Genomic DNA, 18,140 nt, shown 5'->3' with positions numbered 1-18,140 from the left:
CTGCTATCCAGCTATACTCTGGGTAGGAAACAAGATCCATTTCCTGCAACACTCCTTCCAAAAAACAACATTTCATTTTTTGACCTTTTGGTAGGGTTGCCAATCTACAGGTGTTGACTGGAGATCTCCCACTATTACAGTTGATTTTTGCCAAGATCAATTCCCCTGGAGAAAATGGCAGCTTTGGAGGGTGGACTACCCTGCTGAGGTTCTTCCCCTTCCCAAAACCTGCACTTTCCTGGCTCCACTACCCAAATCTCCAGGAATTTCCCAACCCAGGGCTGGCAACGCTACTTGTTGGGCTAAGTTCACTTCACTCAGCACCCCACCTTCAATGGTTTACGAATATTATGTGTGTTTATTCAACCATTCAGAATCAATTAGGATTAGAAATGCTCTCTCCTGCAATAGATTTTGCCTTTTTTCCCCCAGCAATTCCAAGACTGTTGGTTTTCCTGGGTGGTTTCAAGCTCAGGGAGGTGCCCGTCAATTCATTTCCAATTTTGCTTTGAGCTGAATTTCAATGACAGTTCTCCAAGCAGTCTGCGCTCTGTCCACCCCTAGACTCAGGCAGCAACAATGAGATCCTGAAAAAACAATTCCTCATTAACAATAGGTCTCTTTGGTATTTTTCTTGCCGTAATTAAAAATAAGAATGGGTTGAAGCTGTAAGTGAAACTCACTTGTGACAAAGCCATTCAAAGCATTTTGCAGAGTTAATTACACATTGAGGAAGCGGATTAATTAAGACAAACACAAAGGCCTCTGTTTGAGCGAAGCTTGCAAGCAAAGCAATTTTTTTAATTTAATGTTATTTTGTGTATGATAAGTGTTTGCTCTGGAGCACAGGCTGCTCTGGAGAAACCATTTCTAGCTGCCAGGCAGACCAAACCCATGCTGTTTCATTTAATTTTTCTGCACTCCACGCAGCTCTCAGACCATATATAAGAGAGAAGCACCTAATTTCAAATCAAAGGGATTTCTTTTTCCTTCACCCCTCTGCTCTTCCCACATTCCAGCCACTTCACTAACACAGCTTGCTTAACTTTCCCAAAGCTACCATGAACGTGTGTGCCGGTCCGCGGTACCTGGGTGGACAAAGGGCCTTTTCTTCTGTTTCTGTCATTGGTGGCCTTGGTGGTGGTCATGGAGGCTGTGCCACTGTGTGCCAGCCAGTTGCAGCACCATGTGGCGGCTACACCAGCATGAGCCTCAATAACTACGGTAGCGGAGGCCGAAGAATCGCTTACGGTTCGGGCTATGGAGGACAAATGTACGGTGGCATGGGTGGGCAGAGCATGGGGATGGTGGGTGGCATGGGCTATGGAGGCTTTGGCGGAGGCTATGGTGATGCTCAGGGCCAGTTTGGAGGTTTTGGTGGGATGGGTGGTATACCAGGCAGAGGCAAAGGGATCCGACGAGTCAGTATTGATGAGCGTCTCTTGAGGCCCATTTCTGTTGGAGTTGATCCAGAGGAGCAGAAAGCACGAGCGCACGAGAAAGAAGAGATGAAGACACTTAACAACCAGTTTGCTTGCTTCATTGATAAGGTGAGAGTGCATGGACATTACTCATTGTTCTTCTCCTATTTGCTACAATTGTAGAAGGCACGCATGTGGAATGCACTTCCTTCCAATTTACTTTTTGTGCTCTTCATTCCTCTGTTGCTCCTTTCTCTCTTTCTCTCTCTAAGGTCTTTTTGCATCTGCTGTGCTGCTCTCTCATCCTGCCATCCCCTAAACCTCCCTAACATCCCTAAACCAACCAATACCCAGATGTATTTCGAGTCACAACTCTCCTGGGGCTTAAACACCACATTAATTTGCCTCTGAAAACCTTTCCTGCAACCTTGTCCTTAACATTTACATAACTGTAAGGTTCAGAGCGCTTTTCCTCTTTCCAAATATTTCCACTGCACTTTGAAGGGCATCCAGATTATCATGCCTATATTGCAGATAGGAACAGAGGGTGAGAAAAAGATGATAGCATAAGGTCTTCCACTGACAGGCAGGATTTGAACCAGGTGCTTGTTTCTTCAGTGATTGGTCTATTCTTTGGTCTCCCTCCCCTCCAAACTCTATGCTCTTCAAACCCTATTCCCTCTCTTCAGTTGAGTCCCTCCAATCTATTTTACATAAATCGTAAGCTTCTGGGAGCAGAGACTATATCTTAATATGCCAATGTATAATGAAATGCTGTATGTTTATTTGGGAGACTGTAAAAAAAGGTAAAGGTAATCCCCCTGTACAAGCACCAGTCGTTTCCAACTCTGGGGTGAAATGGGATGGAGAAAGTTGAGTAAGAAGTACTTTTCTCCCTTTCTCACAATACAAGAACTCGTGGGCATTCGATGAAATTGCTGAGCAGACAGGTTAAAATGGAAAAAAGGAAGTACTTCTTCACCCAAAGGGTGATTAACATGTGGAATTCACTGCCACAGGAGGTGGTGGCGGCCACAAGTATAGCCTCCTTCAAGAGGGGTTTACATAAAAATATGGAGCACAGGTCCATCAGTGGCTATTAGCCACAGTGTGTGTGTATATAAAATTTTTTTTGCCACTGTGTGACACAGTGTGTTGGACTGGATGGGCCGTTGGCCTGATCCAACATGGCTTCTCTTATGTTCTTATGTTCTTAAATTGCTTTCACAATGTTTTCATGGCAGACCTTTTAATGGGGTGGTTTGCCATTGCCTTCCCCAGTCATTTACCGTTTGCCCCCTGTAGAAGACAATAAATTCATTGACTGTAACCTGCAAAATGAAAATGGTTTACATCAAGTCAATGATTCCTCATGGGTACAGGAGCTCTTAGCAAATATTCCCACCCTTATAAGCAGTTTTTCATTCACTCCAAATGAGGAGTACCTTGCTGCAACCCCTTCCTCTGCTTCCATTTTTTACTAGCCTTTTTGTTTCACCTGTTTGTCACTGCTGGCATCCCTGTTTTCTAAGACAGCATTTTAATACCAGTTTTTCGTAAATATAATTTTATGCCATTTTTCACACTTGTCGGCTATTTTGCCCCATTTTAGGCCATTTTACATCCCTTCTTTGCGACTATTTGTTTAAATATATTATACCATATTTTCTGCTGCTCAAAGGGATTTACAATTAAATAAATAAAATTCCCACATTACAATCCCCATCTAAGCCCCCACACCTTAACATTGTACAAAACTCAAATCAAGATCAGTCAGCAGTACTTTTCCCATGGCAATTTTCAACCAAATCCAGCAATTCAATGCAGTGCCTGGAACTGCAGTTTTAGCCCACATGTGAAGAAAATATGACAAAATGTTTTGGATCAAAGGTGTTTTTGAAGTTTAATGCAGGCAAGGAGACAACATAAGGCAGGATTCTTAACATTAGATTTTATTCTTCTGTCCCTCTTACAGCCCCTGCTCTTCCTTTCTCTTCCATCTTTTCCCCTTACAATTCTTTCTCCTGCAGTATAGAGAGACCAAGTTCACCAGCAACAGACTACTGTCTCTCAAATGAGACACACTTCTAAACGTCAACAACAAAATAACTTGCAAAATAGCCATTAAAACACAAAAAGTGTATCATGAAACTCCGTAAGATGGGTGTTTTGGGTATGGGAATCTCTATATCAGTGGGTTTTCCAGCCTCCATATGGGCCTATAAAAATCCACAGAGATCACTACTGGAGAAAATGGCTGTTTTGGAGGGTAGATTCTATACCATTTTACCCCAATGAGGTCCCTTCCCTTTCTAATCTCCCCCAGAATCCACCCCCCCCCCAAAAAAAAAAATCAGGTATTTCTGAGCCCAGAGCCGGCAGCCTGGAGGTTAGCAATCCTATCTTCAACTTGACCAGTTCACTTTTTCAACTCAGGATTCCATCATCTCATTCTACTGCAAGGACAGACTAGGCCTCACAGTCCTTCTGTGTCTGGACTTCTGTTAACAGTTCATTTGTTTCCCAGAGAGAAATAGGAGACAGCCTTATCTGACACATAAGTTAACTTTCAAGAGAGGTTTGCTCTTGGTTTTCCCAATTTCTGAACAATTTGAGGTCTATGACTCAGTTAATCAAAAGTATTCTTAGAAAAGCCATTTGTCCTGGAGCCCCAGAAGGGCTACATGACACATTACCTTAGGTTTAACAAGGCTACAATTTTTATAGTTGTAGCTTAGCACAAACCAACTTCTGGCTTATTACAGAGTACTGGAGGAAAGAGGCTACTGCCTTCAGGCTGTAAGGACAAATATTGCTCAGTGGCAGAGCATCCACTTCACATGCACAAGGCCCCAGGTTCAATCCCTAGCATCTCCAATTAAAAGGATCAGGTAGCAGGTGATATGAAAGACCTCTGCTGAAAATCATGGTGAGTCATGCCAGTTGGAGTAGACAATACTGACCTTGAGGGGACGATGGTGTGATTCAGCATTAGGCAGCTTTGAATCCACAGGTTTCAGGGGCACTGGCAGGGGATTGGAGGATAGGCTTGCCAGATCCAGGCTGGGAAATTCCTGGATATTTGGAAATGGAGCCTGGGGAGGAAGAGCACTCTAGTGGGGCACAATGCCATATAGAGTCCACCCTCCAAAGCATTCATTTTCTCCAAGAAAACTGACCACTGTAGCCTGGAGGTGAGCTGTAATTCCAGAAGATCTCCAGGGCCCACATGGAGGCTGGCATCCCTACTTGGCAGCCATTTTGCTTAACTTGCACCTCATATTGTATCATGATACACATACTCACTAGAAGCTTAATTATTAATTATCAGCTGCACAGCTAAATCTACACCGGGGGTGGGGGAGAGAAAGAAACTTACATATTTACATGCATCTCTGGGTGGCTTGACTGCAGGGCAAGCAATATGCTGATGTTTTGCCCTAAGATATGACCGTTATGAGAACTGGAGACCTCCTTGAGAAATATTACAAACCCAAGATAACAGCCAAGCTGAGTTTCAACAAAATGTAGATTTTAGAGCTTGCATCTGGATATTTGAAATGAGTGCTAGAGTTAGATTTCAGATACACTGAACTGTACTATGCATGGGGCAATAAAAAAAACCCTGGTCTATGTTGACAGACTTGTCATCAGAAAAGCATCCCTGGCATAGTGTTTGCCTTTCAGGTTCGATCTCTGGAGCAACAGAACAAGGTGCTAGCAACCAAATGGGATCTGCTTCAACAATGTGTCCAACCTACAAGGAAAAACATTGAAGCCTACTATGAGAATTTCCTCGCCACCCTTAAGAAACAGCTGGAGTGTGTCTTGAACGAGAGAGGGAAACTGGAACATGAACAGAAGAACATGCAGGAACTAGTAGAGGAGTACCGGTCAAAGTAAGTAAAACCAATCAAGGGAAAAGGGCTTGGCAGTTGGCCTAACCATCCACCCCCAGCCTCCAATGCCTTAAAGCTAGATGGAAAGCTATTTTCACTATGAGTTCTTTTGCCACCCATTATGTTGCTCAGTGAATCTTTCACCATTTAAAGGCTCATTCAGCAGCCATTTGTGGGGTGGAATAGTCCAGCCTCCCATCACTGAAAACTACTGAAAGTGAGGACAGTTATTCACATGGGCAACTTATTACATTCATCCAATTATATAAGTAATTTCCCAGACTTGTGCTGCAGTGGTTTTCAGTTCATTTCAAAGCAAATCTTGGAAAAAAAATCATTAGATGGAGGAAGGTGCCTTGTGTCGCTATGAAAACCATTTGTTAAAAGTGACATTCATCCCATAAACTCAATCCAAGGTTGCCATTTCTGTTTTTTTTTATACAGGCACATGTTTACGGTAAGACCAATGGCTTGGTCAAAGCATGTCAAAAGGAGCTGCTTTCTGTTTTGTTTCTTCTGACATTATGAGCAGCCTATTGATTTTGGGTTTCCTTTTTTTTTGTTGGAACAGATATGAAGATGAAGTCAACAGGCGGACAGCTGCAGAGAATGAGTTTGTGGTGCTCAAAAAGGTGAGGCTCTGGTCTGGAAAATATAGAAATAAAACCAGGGCAAATGCATTGGTAGAATGGGAATTCTTCATGTGCGATGGTTCCCTCATGTGCTTCAATGGAGAGGGCATAATGTTGTAGACAAACAAATGCATTTGTAAAACCACCCTTCTTGACTGAAGTAAATGGAGGTGCCACCAGCTTGCTTACCTTGTGAGCATCAGATTGCCTTTTCAATCTTATTGTACAATCAAGAAAGATGATACCTTACATCAGTTACAGTACATTCAGTACAACTGACAAATGGCTGTCAGGTCCATCAAGAAAAGATCTTTAAGGAAAGTTTACAAAGGTGCCAGAAATAGTAAACTGATATAGACAAACTTAAAAAAAAAAAAACTGTGTCAGACTGTTAAAATCCAGTTTCTAATGTACTCTCTCACACTCTCCGTCCCTAGGATGTGGATTCTGTCTTCCTCACCAAGGAAGAGCTGGAAGCTAAAGTAGATGTGCTGGCACAGGAATTGGAAGCCCTGAGATGTGTCTTTTCACAGGTAAAATTTCACATCCTATGAACCATGCAGAAAATTTGCCCTAAAGGAAACAAGAAATATTGTTGTTTTTTTTAAAAAAGTTCCATATTGGTGTGTGTGGTCATGTCCCACCATTACCATATAGATTTGTTGAATAACTATGGGCTCATGTAACATCTGCACCTTGGTTTCCTTAGTTGTTCAATCAGAATAATGATGTTACATCTCAAGACATGGGAAAAACAACAAAACACTCTCTCGGTTTACAAAACTATTTCTCAGTGTAATATATAACAATTTTACAATACAAATATACAGTTAGATAACCATACTGTGCACGACATAGCTACTGTCCATAAATAATATTTTCTGAATCCAGTCTGACGATAAAAAGAATAGGTCCAATTTCGTTTTGGGTGTGAGCCACTCTTCTTCTAGGGACCGTCTTCCATATTCAGAGGTTCAGTAGACTTGTGGTGCTACAACAATTCCTGGCTTCCTCTGGGTTTTTTTGCTCATGTGGAACACCACTGCCAATTTCTATCTATCAATGTATTACACTGATAGATAGAAACTGGCAGTGGTGCTCCACATGAACAAAAAACAAAAAATAAAAAACCAGAGGAAGTTAGGAATTGTTGTAGCACCACAAATCTTCTGAACCTATGAATGTGGAAGATGGTCCTTAGAAGAAGGATGGCTCACACCCAAAACAAAATTAGATTGATTCTTTTTATCGTTGGACTGGATTCAGAAAATATTATTATTTATGGGCAGTAGCTATGTCATGCACAGGATGGTTTTCTAACTGCATATTTGTATTGTAAAATTGTTATGAATTGTTGTGGCTATATATTACACTGAGAAATAGTTTTGTAAATGACGAGAGTATTTTGTTGTTTTTCCCAGCTCATTGTACCTCCATGGTCCTGCTGTTAGCTGACGCCATCTAAAGGCATGGCATATATCCAGCCATCCACACATGGGAGATGTGCAGAGTTTTCTTTATTCCTCTCCATTCCTGCAGTACTTTCTGACTACCCAGAAAGACCATTACTGGAGCTGAAGGATCCATGTGGAGAAACAGTTGTGGATGGGTCAGTGGGCTGGACTTAGGGGTTGAATTTACTACTTCCTTCACCAGAGCTGGGCTTGTGGAAGAGCAATTTCACCCTCTTCTCCCTCTGCTAACATGGCCTTCCCTCCATGGGGGTCCCTCAGTTTTGGGAATTATCTCTTCAGGTGTCAGAAGGGTGTGCAGGAACAGAGAGGAGCACAGGAAAACTCCATGTCCCATGCAGAGTGTTAGGATGTGTTAATTTAGGTTGAAAATTCCCTACAACAATGTCTTTGGAGGTGTCTTGCAAGCACCTGTTCTTAGTTATCCAATGCACTGCCACAAAATTTATCACAATAAGGGCTAGAAATAGAATACTAAATTGAGTAGCCCAATCATTTGCCCTTTTGAGCTGACCTTTCATTTGAATCCAATCTACAAAATTTGCTGCAAGAAATTACACTCACATTTGTTCAGAGAGACATATTAGCAATGTAGGATCTAACAACAAAGACTTACTGTGTTCTGCAGGAGTTAACTCAGTTAGATCAGCAAATCTGTGACACTTCAGTGGTTCTGAAAATGGACAACACCCGAGACCTGGACATGGACCTTATCCTGAATAATGTAGAAGCCTGGTATCAGAATATTGCTCAAACAAGCAAGCAAGAAGCCGAAGCCTTTTACCACAACAAGGTATTTAGATTGATATCCAGAATGCCTGTTTTTATGTAGGAATGACCCACCCTTTTGATCTTCTCCAGACGTTTAGTTTATATGGCAAAAATATACAGTTGTACTTTGTTGGGTGGGATCCACAGAACTCTGTTGGGGGGGGGGGTCATGTTTTTGTAGCATTCAGGATATTGCTGTTGAAATAGTGTGATTTCTTCACTACAAATGCCTAGGAACTCTAATTTCTTCCAATTTAAGTGGCTCCCTGTCCAATGAAAAGAGAAGTCTGCCACTGGAAGAGTCACTTAAACTGGAGGAAGCCTCCTTGGGCTGGACAAAGTCTTCATACTTTTCTCAATGGATTGGTAGGCCATTGAATTAGGGGTGTCATCAGGGCCAGCCCTAGACTGGCTGGCACCCTAGGCAAGGCTAACTTCTGGTGCCCCCTCCCACTGATAATGTCACCAAGTCACATGGGAAACCCAGTTTGGCACCCCCAGAAGGCTGGTCCCCTAGGCAGTCCCCTAGTTTGCCTAGTGACAGGGTTGGCCCTGGGTGGCCCCGTGAGTGTGACATTACCTGATTATAACAACACGATTTCATTTTCCCCCCTTCTTAATAGATTGCAGAAATTCAGAACCATCGGGGTAAATACAATGAAGAGCTTAAATGCAACCAGCATGAGATTATGGAGCTCAACCGAGTAATCCAGAGGTTGCACTGTGATACTGAATCTGCTAAAAAGCAGGTGAGACATATATTGTTTTCCTAACCCCACACCCCATCCCTGGAATTGTCTCCTCTCATGGCGAAAGTGTAGTTCATAAGCTATGGTAGACAAAGGTTTAACACAGTAAATTGCCAATATACAAGAGAATGGCTACTGTGCCACAAGAGATAAATAGTTAAGGCCCCAGTTAGCCCAAGGACCCACTCAGAGAAGGGTACATGCTAGAGCTGCCAAGCTCCCGCCAGGGGCAGGGGATCCCCCACCTGGGAGAGCCCCAGCCCACCAGCAGGGAGCAGACCACTGTGGGGATCCCTGCCCCAAAGAGCCCCGCTGGCACGCACTGTCCCAGGCGCGATGACATCACCCAGAAGTGACATCATTGTGCTGAGGACATTGCACTGGGATGCTCTAGGACTCGCAGTACAACTCTGTGGTTTTATTGTGAGTCCTAGAGTGTTTGCAGTGTGCAGTCTCCAGCGTGATGACGTCACTTCTGGGTAATGTCATCGTGCCAGGGATGGTGTGCGCTGACAGAGCTCTTTGGGGGCGGGGATCCCCCCGGTGGCCTGCTCCCTGCCAGTGGGCTAGGGCGTCATCACGCCACACATGCAAAGCGCGCGCAAGGAACAAGTCCCCCCCGCAGTGATGATGGGACTTGGCAACTCTAGTGCATGCTACAACTCTGCATGATTTACTATTCTGGCCTGGCTTCCTTTTACATGCTTCTGCTGGGCACAGGTAATTCTGTAAATTTCTGCCTGGTTTTAATGTGATTAGAAATCAGGGGTGGCCAACGGTAGCTCTCCAAATGTTTTTTTTGCCTACAACTCCCATCAGCCCCAGCCAGCATGGCCAATGGCTGGGGCTGATGGGAGTTGTAGGTAAAAAACACCTGGAGAGCTACTGTTGGCCACCCCTGAATTAGATCATTAAGTTGCTCTAATACGCTAAAAGTACACCCACCCCCGGAGAAATTTGCCTGTTGTGCCTGTATGTGTTTCCAGTGAATTGTGCCAAACCACAAGGGCAGTCTCTTATGCCCAAACAAGGTTGATGTTTAGACTATGTAAGAGTGATGCTTGCCTCTGTTTCTGGAATCAGTTTATCTTATGTACTGGAACACCATTGCAATAGGATTCCTTAAATATCACAGATAAATGCAAAGGTGCAGAGATAGGATCCTAACAGGAGACCATGAGTTGGATCTAACGATGTATGAGCAAAAAAGTCACTCAGCACTATTCCATTTGTGCAAGAGATAGTGCAACATGATACTATCCATAGCTTAAGCCCACTATGAAGCTTCCCAAATGAGCCCCAGAGGGTTACTTCATGAAATATCTTGCATTCACACAGAGTGGTTTAGATCTAACAATTTTTTTAAACACTTCCACTTGCCCAAGAACTCTCACGCATGTAGAAATATTATGCTGAATCTAATGTCATAAACGGAAAGTCCAACAGAACAGAATGTTTGCAAATATTCACTGTGGGCTCAAGACTTGAGTGTGCTGTTCAATAACTTTGCATTTCTACTGCAAAATCAAGACTCAGCACAACAGTGCTGTCTCTAGCTTCCCCCTTAGGGTTCCCAGCATCCCAGCCCCAATCCACCAGCACGAAGCTGGCTGGCTGGGGCATCCCTGCCCCCAAAGATCTCTGTCATGTCCAATGTGGCTGGTGCAATGAAGTCACTTATGGGTAACATCACTGCACTGGGTACTTCACGCAGGGGACGCTCTACCAATTTGAGTAAAAACTCCATGGCACCATAGAGTTTTTATCCAAATTGCTAGAGCACCCCTGCATGATGACATCACAAAGCATGCATAAAGAACTTCCCCCTGCCCAGAGCCAGATAAGATCTGGCAACCCTATTCCCCCTGGAATCTCCGAGATTCCATTTCCTTGAGGCCTCCTCCACTGTCCACACCACTGGCTTCTGATCTAGGCAGAAGAAGAAAGTGTACAATGTTCAGAAAGCAGAAGACCAGTAGATAATAAGAAGGAGACTTTATCGCATTGAGACTCAAGGTGGACAACACAACTACAAACAGTGCAATCAGAGCACTGTTTTTAGTTGTGCTGTTCACAATGTATATTGCAAACAATCAACAATGTAATGGCATGGGATTACAAAATTAGTGAGCATACCAACTATGCTACATATATTACAGCTAGTAAACAATATAATACATAAATAAAAACAGTACAATACATAATCCAAACGATAGGTTGGGTCCAGACTAAATTTTCCAACTGTAGAAAGGAACTTCCCACTGATTTCCACAAAATGCTGCTCCTGGTGGACTTGGAGGAATGACATAAGAGGGGTCAGCAGTGGGCAGGAGGGGTCAGTGGAAACTGCCAATTTAGACCAAATCCAACCCACTGAAACAAAACTGGATCACAAAAGTTGGCGAAACAGTGCAACAGCATAATGGGTACAATGAACAAAGCAGCAAAAATACCTGAAAATTCCATAGACATTAATTAGATTGGACCTATTCCCTTTATTTAAAAATAATTGCATTTTACAAACACTGTAGAAGGATAAAAGCATAGGAGCCTTCCTAACCCCACCACGCCAGCAACTGCCTTTTTATTGGGCATCAGTTCCATTTATATCATAACATGATGTTCCATTGGTCTCTTAAGAACCTACCCCTTTGCTCCATTTGCCTCCTCTTTTAGCTGTGCATCTTCATGACAAGCTCTCTCTTTGGCTTTCTCCTTGTTTCAAGGTTGCCAGTTTGCAGTCAGCAATCTGTGATGCTGAACACCGTGGTGACGTTGCCCTGAAAGATGCCCGAAGCAAGCATGCCGAACTGCAGAATGCCTACCAGCAGGCCAAGGATAAGTTAGCCGGCCTGCTCCGTGATTGCCAGGAACTGCTAAACACCAAGATGGCCCTGGATATTGAGATTGCTACCTACAGGGCATTGCTGGAAGGAGAGGAGAGCAGGTGGGGTCCATGTGAAAATACACAAACATTGTAACAAAAGCTAAAGTTGAAAAGGGATGTTCAAAGATCTTCACTACAAAAAAGGGCAAAGAAATAGTGAAATCTGAAATGGTAGTTTTAGAGGAAAAATGGAGAATCATTGACACTATCAAGGCAATCCTGAACAGAGTTACACCCTTCTCAGTGCACTGAAATCAGTGAGTTTAGAAGGATGTAACTCTGTTTACCACTCTGTGCCACAGGGCTCCGAGAAAAGCCCTGTTGCGCAGAGTGGTAAAGCTGCAGTACTGCAGTCCTGAGCTCTGCTCATGACCTGAGTTCGATCCCGGCAGAAGCTGGTTTTCAGGTAGCTGGCTCCAGGTTGACTCAGCCTTCCATTCTTCCAAGGTCGGTAAAATGAGTACCCAGCTTGCTGGGGGGAAAGCGTAGATGACTGGGGAAGGCAATGGCAAACCACCCCGTAAAAAGTCTGCCGTAAAAATGTTGTGAAAGCAACGTCACCCCAGAGCTGGAAATGACTGGTGCTTGCACAGGGGACTACCTTTACCTTTTTAACTCTGTTTCAGATTGCACTGTGAGACTATGTCTTGGCTCTTGTGCTGTTGCTCCATCAGTGCAGGAGTCAGCTCCTCTGACAGAATGGTTTTTCCACTGGTGGAGGGGAGAGAGATTTTTTGCCCACTTCTCTTTCCTGCTGCAGGTCCCCAATTTGCTCCCCATTCTGTTGCCTCAGGGCCTGTGACCCACAGTAACACAGTTTTGGGATGGTGCAGTCAGGTTGGAGAAGGAAAGTTACCTTGATCTAGCATAATTCTGCTTTTGCTGTTTCTTGATTTAAGCCTGGATGTATTCTATTCTGAGACTAGATTTTTGGGGAAACGTGGTGGAACAGAGTTCTAGAACCTCTTCATGGAAACATAATTCTCAAAAAAAATTTTGTTTAAGTTCATGAGGGACAACTGTGTGTTTCTCCCTCATTTCCCTCTTGAGAGCTCCAACACCTCTTTTTCCAGAAAAAAAAGCCCTGCCTAGATGTATTCCACACAAATTTAAAATATATTCGTCCTAGGTGCAGCATTCAGCATCATGAAAAACAACTCTGCTTTCAAAATGTCTAGCCCTTATGAATGCGAAGAGAGGATTGTAAGAAATCTCAGGGAAATCTTTAGAAGTCAGAGAAGCAACACTGTGGGTGGATGGGTGGGGGAGCTCATGAACCATGCCGGTCTGCTTAATGTACAATTCTGTTCCAGAATTCACCTTAAAGCAGAATTGGTGCAAGACAGAATTTGACTGATGTGTTTCATTACATGCAGAGATCTTCTTTTGGCCTCAACGTCAAAACAGTTTGTAATTTAATATAATGATTTGCAATGCAGAAGGAAACTCAGAGAAACACCATGAAAAAGAAGGGGAAAATAAGCAATACACAGTGCTATTCTATGCAGCTGCTTCACCCTAAGGCCGTTAAATTAATGAGGTCGGCCTGCAGTAACTTTGCATTGCTCTGTCAAGGTACCAATCTGTTCATGATTAAATGAAATTTTGTAGTGGAACTGTGTAGGGAGGAATTGCCAAGAGGTAATTGGCTCCTGATAGGACCCATCTCATCTCACTATCGAATAATGCACCATAACTTACAAGAAGCCACAAATCTGTCAGATTCTTAGGCTTGGCTGTAGCTAGAATCAAACCAATGGCCTGTCCCCAGTTCTTGAATCTAGATAGTTACAAGAGGCTGCTTCTGTCATTTAGCATTAGAGATATTTCATATGGAATGGGCCAGATCTGGCATCTCATCCGCACTAGCTATCTAAATTGCCTTTTTTTATTATCAAAAGTTCATATAAATTACATGTCATTGTGTAAAAACAGACCTGTTTTGCTTTTGCCTTCCTAACAGGATATGCACAGGAAACCCTGTTAGCGTTGGTAAGTATCTCAAAGATTTACCATTCTCTCCCCCAACCCCCTTCTAAAACTAAGCATCATGATTGGGTCTTTTTTTGTAAAAAACAACAACAAAACCAGCAGGAACTCATTTGCATACAAGGCTACACCCTCTGATGACACCATCATTTCACATAGGACTTTTTTGTAGAAAAAAGCTTAGCAGGAATTCATTTGCATATTAGGCCACACCCCCAGTGCCAAGCCAGTAAGAACTGTGTTCCTGTACGTTCCTGCTAAAAAAAAAAGCCCTGATCATGATGGTTGGAATTGGGAAGAAGTTTTTATGTCTGTGTTTTTTTTGTAAATCTGCTACCAAAGTTACAAAACCTATTCGATTTTATTTCCTTTGCAGCTATGGTGAGTGGAGGATACCCAGTTGGCGAATGCGGACCTGGAATGGGAGCCGGAATGACATATGGTGCTATAGGGAGAGGAGTAGACCATGGCATTGGGGTCTATGGTGGTATGGCTGAAGGGTTCACCAATGCAAGTGCAGGATGTGTCCACACTATGGGATCCAGAGCGTCAGTTAACTCAGTAGGCAGGGCAGCATCAGTGGGGTATGGAATGGGACATGGCTCTGGAGTAGCGAGCGGTGGTTTTAGTCCCACAAGTGGTGGCTATTCCTCCAGCGTGTCCAACAAGCATGTGGTAACCTCTGGAGGTGGAAGACACAGCTCAGGCAAGTCTGGAGACAGCAGTAGTGGGAATGCACACCACAGTGTAGGTGGAATGCACCATGCAGTGGCAGCATCTGGAAGTACTGGAAAATCGGGAGTTGGAAGGCATGGCTCTGGAGGGTCTGGACACGGAGGTATGGTAGGAGCTGTGCTCAGTTCCCGAGGTGAAGGCAGCACTGGTGGTTTCAGGAGTGCGCATGCCTCATCAGTCAGTTCCACATCCAGGAAATATTAAGGCCTAGTTAGGTGGTGGGAGGAATGATCCCCACCTGTATGATAGCTGCACGAATCATTCAATTCACAGCTGGTAGCAGCCATGTGCTAGAGAAACAGCCATGCCAAACAGCCATGTTATGGTTTTTTCCTACAACAGTTTCTTGTGGGTTGGTGTAGCTTCAGTTCAAATGGTTCGGTAGTTGTCTTTAGGAATAAGCTTGGGGATTCAAGCCAGATCCCCACCCATTTTCTTATTTACCCGTTTTCACCCTGGGTTTTCTTGCAACTGTCTCTATTAAGACCTACAGCATTTGAATCCAGATTCCTACTTCCTTGTTCCCCAGTGCCCAGCAAAGCATTTCAGAAAGGGAAGCAATTCATTAATGGCCCAGGATGGGATTGCAAAAATAGAGTGAGAAAGACATTTCTCTCCTGCTCTCTTTGCACCCAGAATTAAATCTGCATATAGATTTTAATGTTTGGCTATTGTCAACCAATGCTTATGCCTCCTACCAAAGCATACTAAAAAATTGTGTTGTTACAACTAGACCTGCAAAAAAACTTAGGAGGGATTTGGCACTCCTGGTCCCACATGGCAAAACAGGTTGAAAATCCATATTTTGAGTCCACAGAAATTTTTTTAAGATTCTGGGGAGGAGGGAAATCTATGGGGGTGTATCAGTGTTATGTCTGTATGCATGTATTAATGCTCAGATTTTGGTGGCAAGAAGGGCATTTCAGCTGAGTGCTGAAATTCAAACAACACATTCGAAATCTTTTTTAAAAATTCTGTTTCTGCGTAAATTGCAATAATCTGAGCATTTTATGTGTTTTGCTCGCAATTCAATGTGTGCATTACTGCTCCATGTGAGTTCGGGTTGCAATCCTTGTGTGCTTTTCTATAGCTACACAGGTATAATGTCAGTGCCTCAGTTTTGCTTCTTATCAAGACCTCCAAGCCCTCTTCTGTATTTCTAATAAACTGCATGCATGCACTTAGCCTCTGGTCTCGCATAAATGTTTCTCCCTTCTCTCTGCTCCTGTGAGATTACAGCAAATTGCCCAGTTATAATCTATATATATTGGCATAGCTGTGTGTGTGAGGCCTGGCCTACAGAGACAGCCCTGAGAGGTCCTGAAGTAGGAAAATGGACTGTAACACTTTAGACTGCAGGCACGGGAATCATTTATTTATTTATTTATTTATTTATTCGTGATTTATATCCCGCCCTTCCCACGAGTGGCTCAGGGCGGCTTCCAAAAATTGGTCAAACATAAAAATTAAACAATTTAAGTATATAAACAATTAAATATTTAAAACATTTAAAACCATAAAAACCAGTTAACATTTCGATTACATATAAACAGACGTCTGGCCAAGTTACATCGAGTTTTCATCCTAGCTAGGTGTAAGCTAGCAGGAAGAGGGTCGTCTTACAGGCCCTGCGGAACTGAACCAGGTCCCGCAGGGCCCTCACCTCCTCCGGCAGCTGATTCCACCATGTGGGGGCCATAACGGAGAAAGCCCTTTCTCTGGTGGATTTCAAGCGGGCTTCTTTTGGCCCGGGGATAGTGAGGAGATTTTGTGTTCCTGACCTCAGTGCTCTCTGGGGAACATGTGGGGAGAGACGGTCCTTCAGGTAGGCAGGTCCCAGGCCATATAGGGCTTTAAAGGTAATAACCAGCACCTTGTACTGGACTCGGTATATCACTGGAAGCCAGTGCAGAGTCCGAAGACCCGGCCGAATGTGTCCCCACTTTGGGAGACCCAATAACAGCCGGGCCATGGCATTCTGCACCAGCTGCAATTTCCGAGTCCGGGACAGGGGCAGCCCCATGTAGAGGGCATTGCAGTAGTCCAACCTCGAGGTGACCATAGCATGGATCACTGTTGCTAGGTCGTCGTGCTCAAGGAAGGGGGCCAGCTGCCTTGCCCGCCTAAGATGAAAAAATGCGGACTTGGCAGCGGCTGCTATCTGAGCCTCCATCTTCAAGGAAGGCTCCAACAGCACCCCCAAGCTCCTGACCCTGTCCGCCGCCGTCAGCGGCGCACCATCAAAAACTGGCAGGGGGATCCCCCTTCCTGGGCCACGGCGACCCAAGCAAAGGACCTCTGTCTTCATAGGATTTAGCTTCAGCCCACTCAGTCTGAGCCACTCAGCCACGGCCCGTAGTGCCCGGTCAAGATTTTCCGGGGCGCAGACCGGCCGGTCGTCCATCAGTAGATAGAGCTGGGTGTCATCAGCATACTGGTGACACCCCAGCCCATACCTTCGGGCAATCTGGGCAAGAGGCCGCATGTAGATGTTAAATAACATCGGGGAGAGAACCGCCCCTTGGGGCACACCACAGTCGAGTGTGCGCCTCCGGGATAGCTCCCCCCCAATTGCGACCTTTTGTCCCCGACCTTCCAGGAAAGAGGAAAGCCACTGTAAGGCCAACCCCTGAATCCCCGCGTCGGTGAGGCAGCACGTCAGTAGCTGATGGTCGACCGTGTCGAACGCAGCCGACAGGTCTAACAACATCAGCACTGCCGAGCCACCCCAATCCAGAATCATATCTCCAGCATTCCTGTACATGAAATTCCCTGTAGGAAGAAAACTAGTACAAAAGGGGCAAAATTCCCAGCTCAGCTCTCCCTCTGATGCACTAGGGATTTACTGGGATGCATATTTTTGTTAACATAGTAGAATATGCAAAATGATATCTGCAGCCTGAAATGGTGTAATCTGTCCTGTCACCTCAAGACTCTATCAACCCACTCCTCTCAGTTTCGCTTCATAAGTAGGCTATGCTGGAAAACACTACAGTGTCATACTGTATGACATTAAAGTTGCTGTAGCTATTGCTACATTCCATTGAGAGAAAAAGACATTCTGGAACTGCAAGTCAAAGGACATTATCTAAGGATAGTCAAAATTGTCTCCATACAATGTGGCTTCAGCTTTCCGCAGTTATACATATGCCAACAAAGATGTTGGATTTTACACAGTCTGTCCATGGATAAAGCCACAACAATCTGATAATATTGGATATTATCATTGTAACAGCATTGCTTATTGCACCATGTCACAAATTTGTTATGTCTATGCAATCAAATAGAGGCATTTTTTCAAAACTATAGGAATGCCTCAAGGAAAAATCTATACAACTAGTATGTGCTTATCTTTCTGTATCTGAGAGCTGACATCGAGGAGGGATGGATTTTGCTTTTTTGTTTATTTGCTTTTTGTTTTTAATTGGGGGAATGGTTTGATTTTAACAGAACATAATGCTACAGAGAATTACAGGTTAAGAAGTCAAAAACAACAAACAGTGACATCTAGTGACAGATCATATATTAATCTTCTGAAGACAAGAAGCTGCAATACTGAAACCTAATTACACAACATAGCATTCA

At 43.9% G+C, this 18,140-nt stretch overlaps 1 protein-coding gene across 1 annotated transcript; it reads left to right on the top strand.

Annotated features, from left to right (window-relative positions):
* Positions 1 to 991: 991 nt before the first annotated feature.
* Positions 992 to 15,152, top strand: LOC132581759 (keratin, type II cytoskeletal cochleal-like). Its single transcript, XM_060253161.1, has 9 exons — positions 992 to 1,550; positions 5,109 to 5,320; positions 5,892 to 5,952; positions 6,390 to 6,485; positions 8,053 to 8,217; positions 8,819 to 8,944; positions 11,671 to 11,891; positions 13,795 to 13,823; positions 14,197 to 15,152. The coding sequence occupies exons 1-9, from the start codon at positions 1,062 to 1,064 to the stop codon at positions 14,757 to 14,759; spliced, it is 1,962 nt and encodes a 653-aa protein (XP_060109144.1). The 5' UTR covers positions 992 to 1,061; the 3' UTR covers positions 14,760 to 15,152.
* The last annotated feature ends 2,988 nt before the right edge of the window (positions 15,153 to 18,140 follow it).

The sequence above is a fragment of the Heteronotia binoei genome, chromosome 13 (assembly GCF_032191835.1).
Source record: "Heteronotia binoei isolate CCM8104 ecotype False Entrance Well chromosome 13, APGP_CSIRO_Hbin_v1, whole genome shotgun sequence".
NCBI classification, from domain to species: domain Eukaryota; kingdom Metazoa; phylum Chordata; class Lepidosauria; order Squamata; family Gekkonidae; genus Heteronotia; species Heteronotia binoei.
This window is presented reverse-complemented; position numbering and strand designations above follow the sequence as displayed.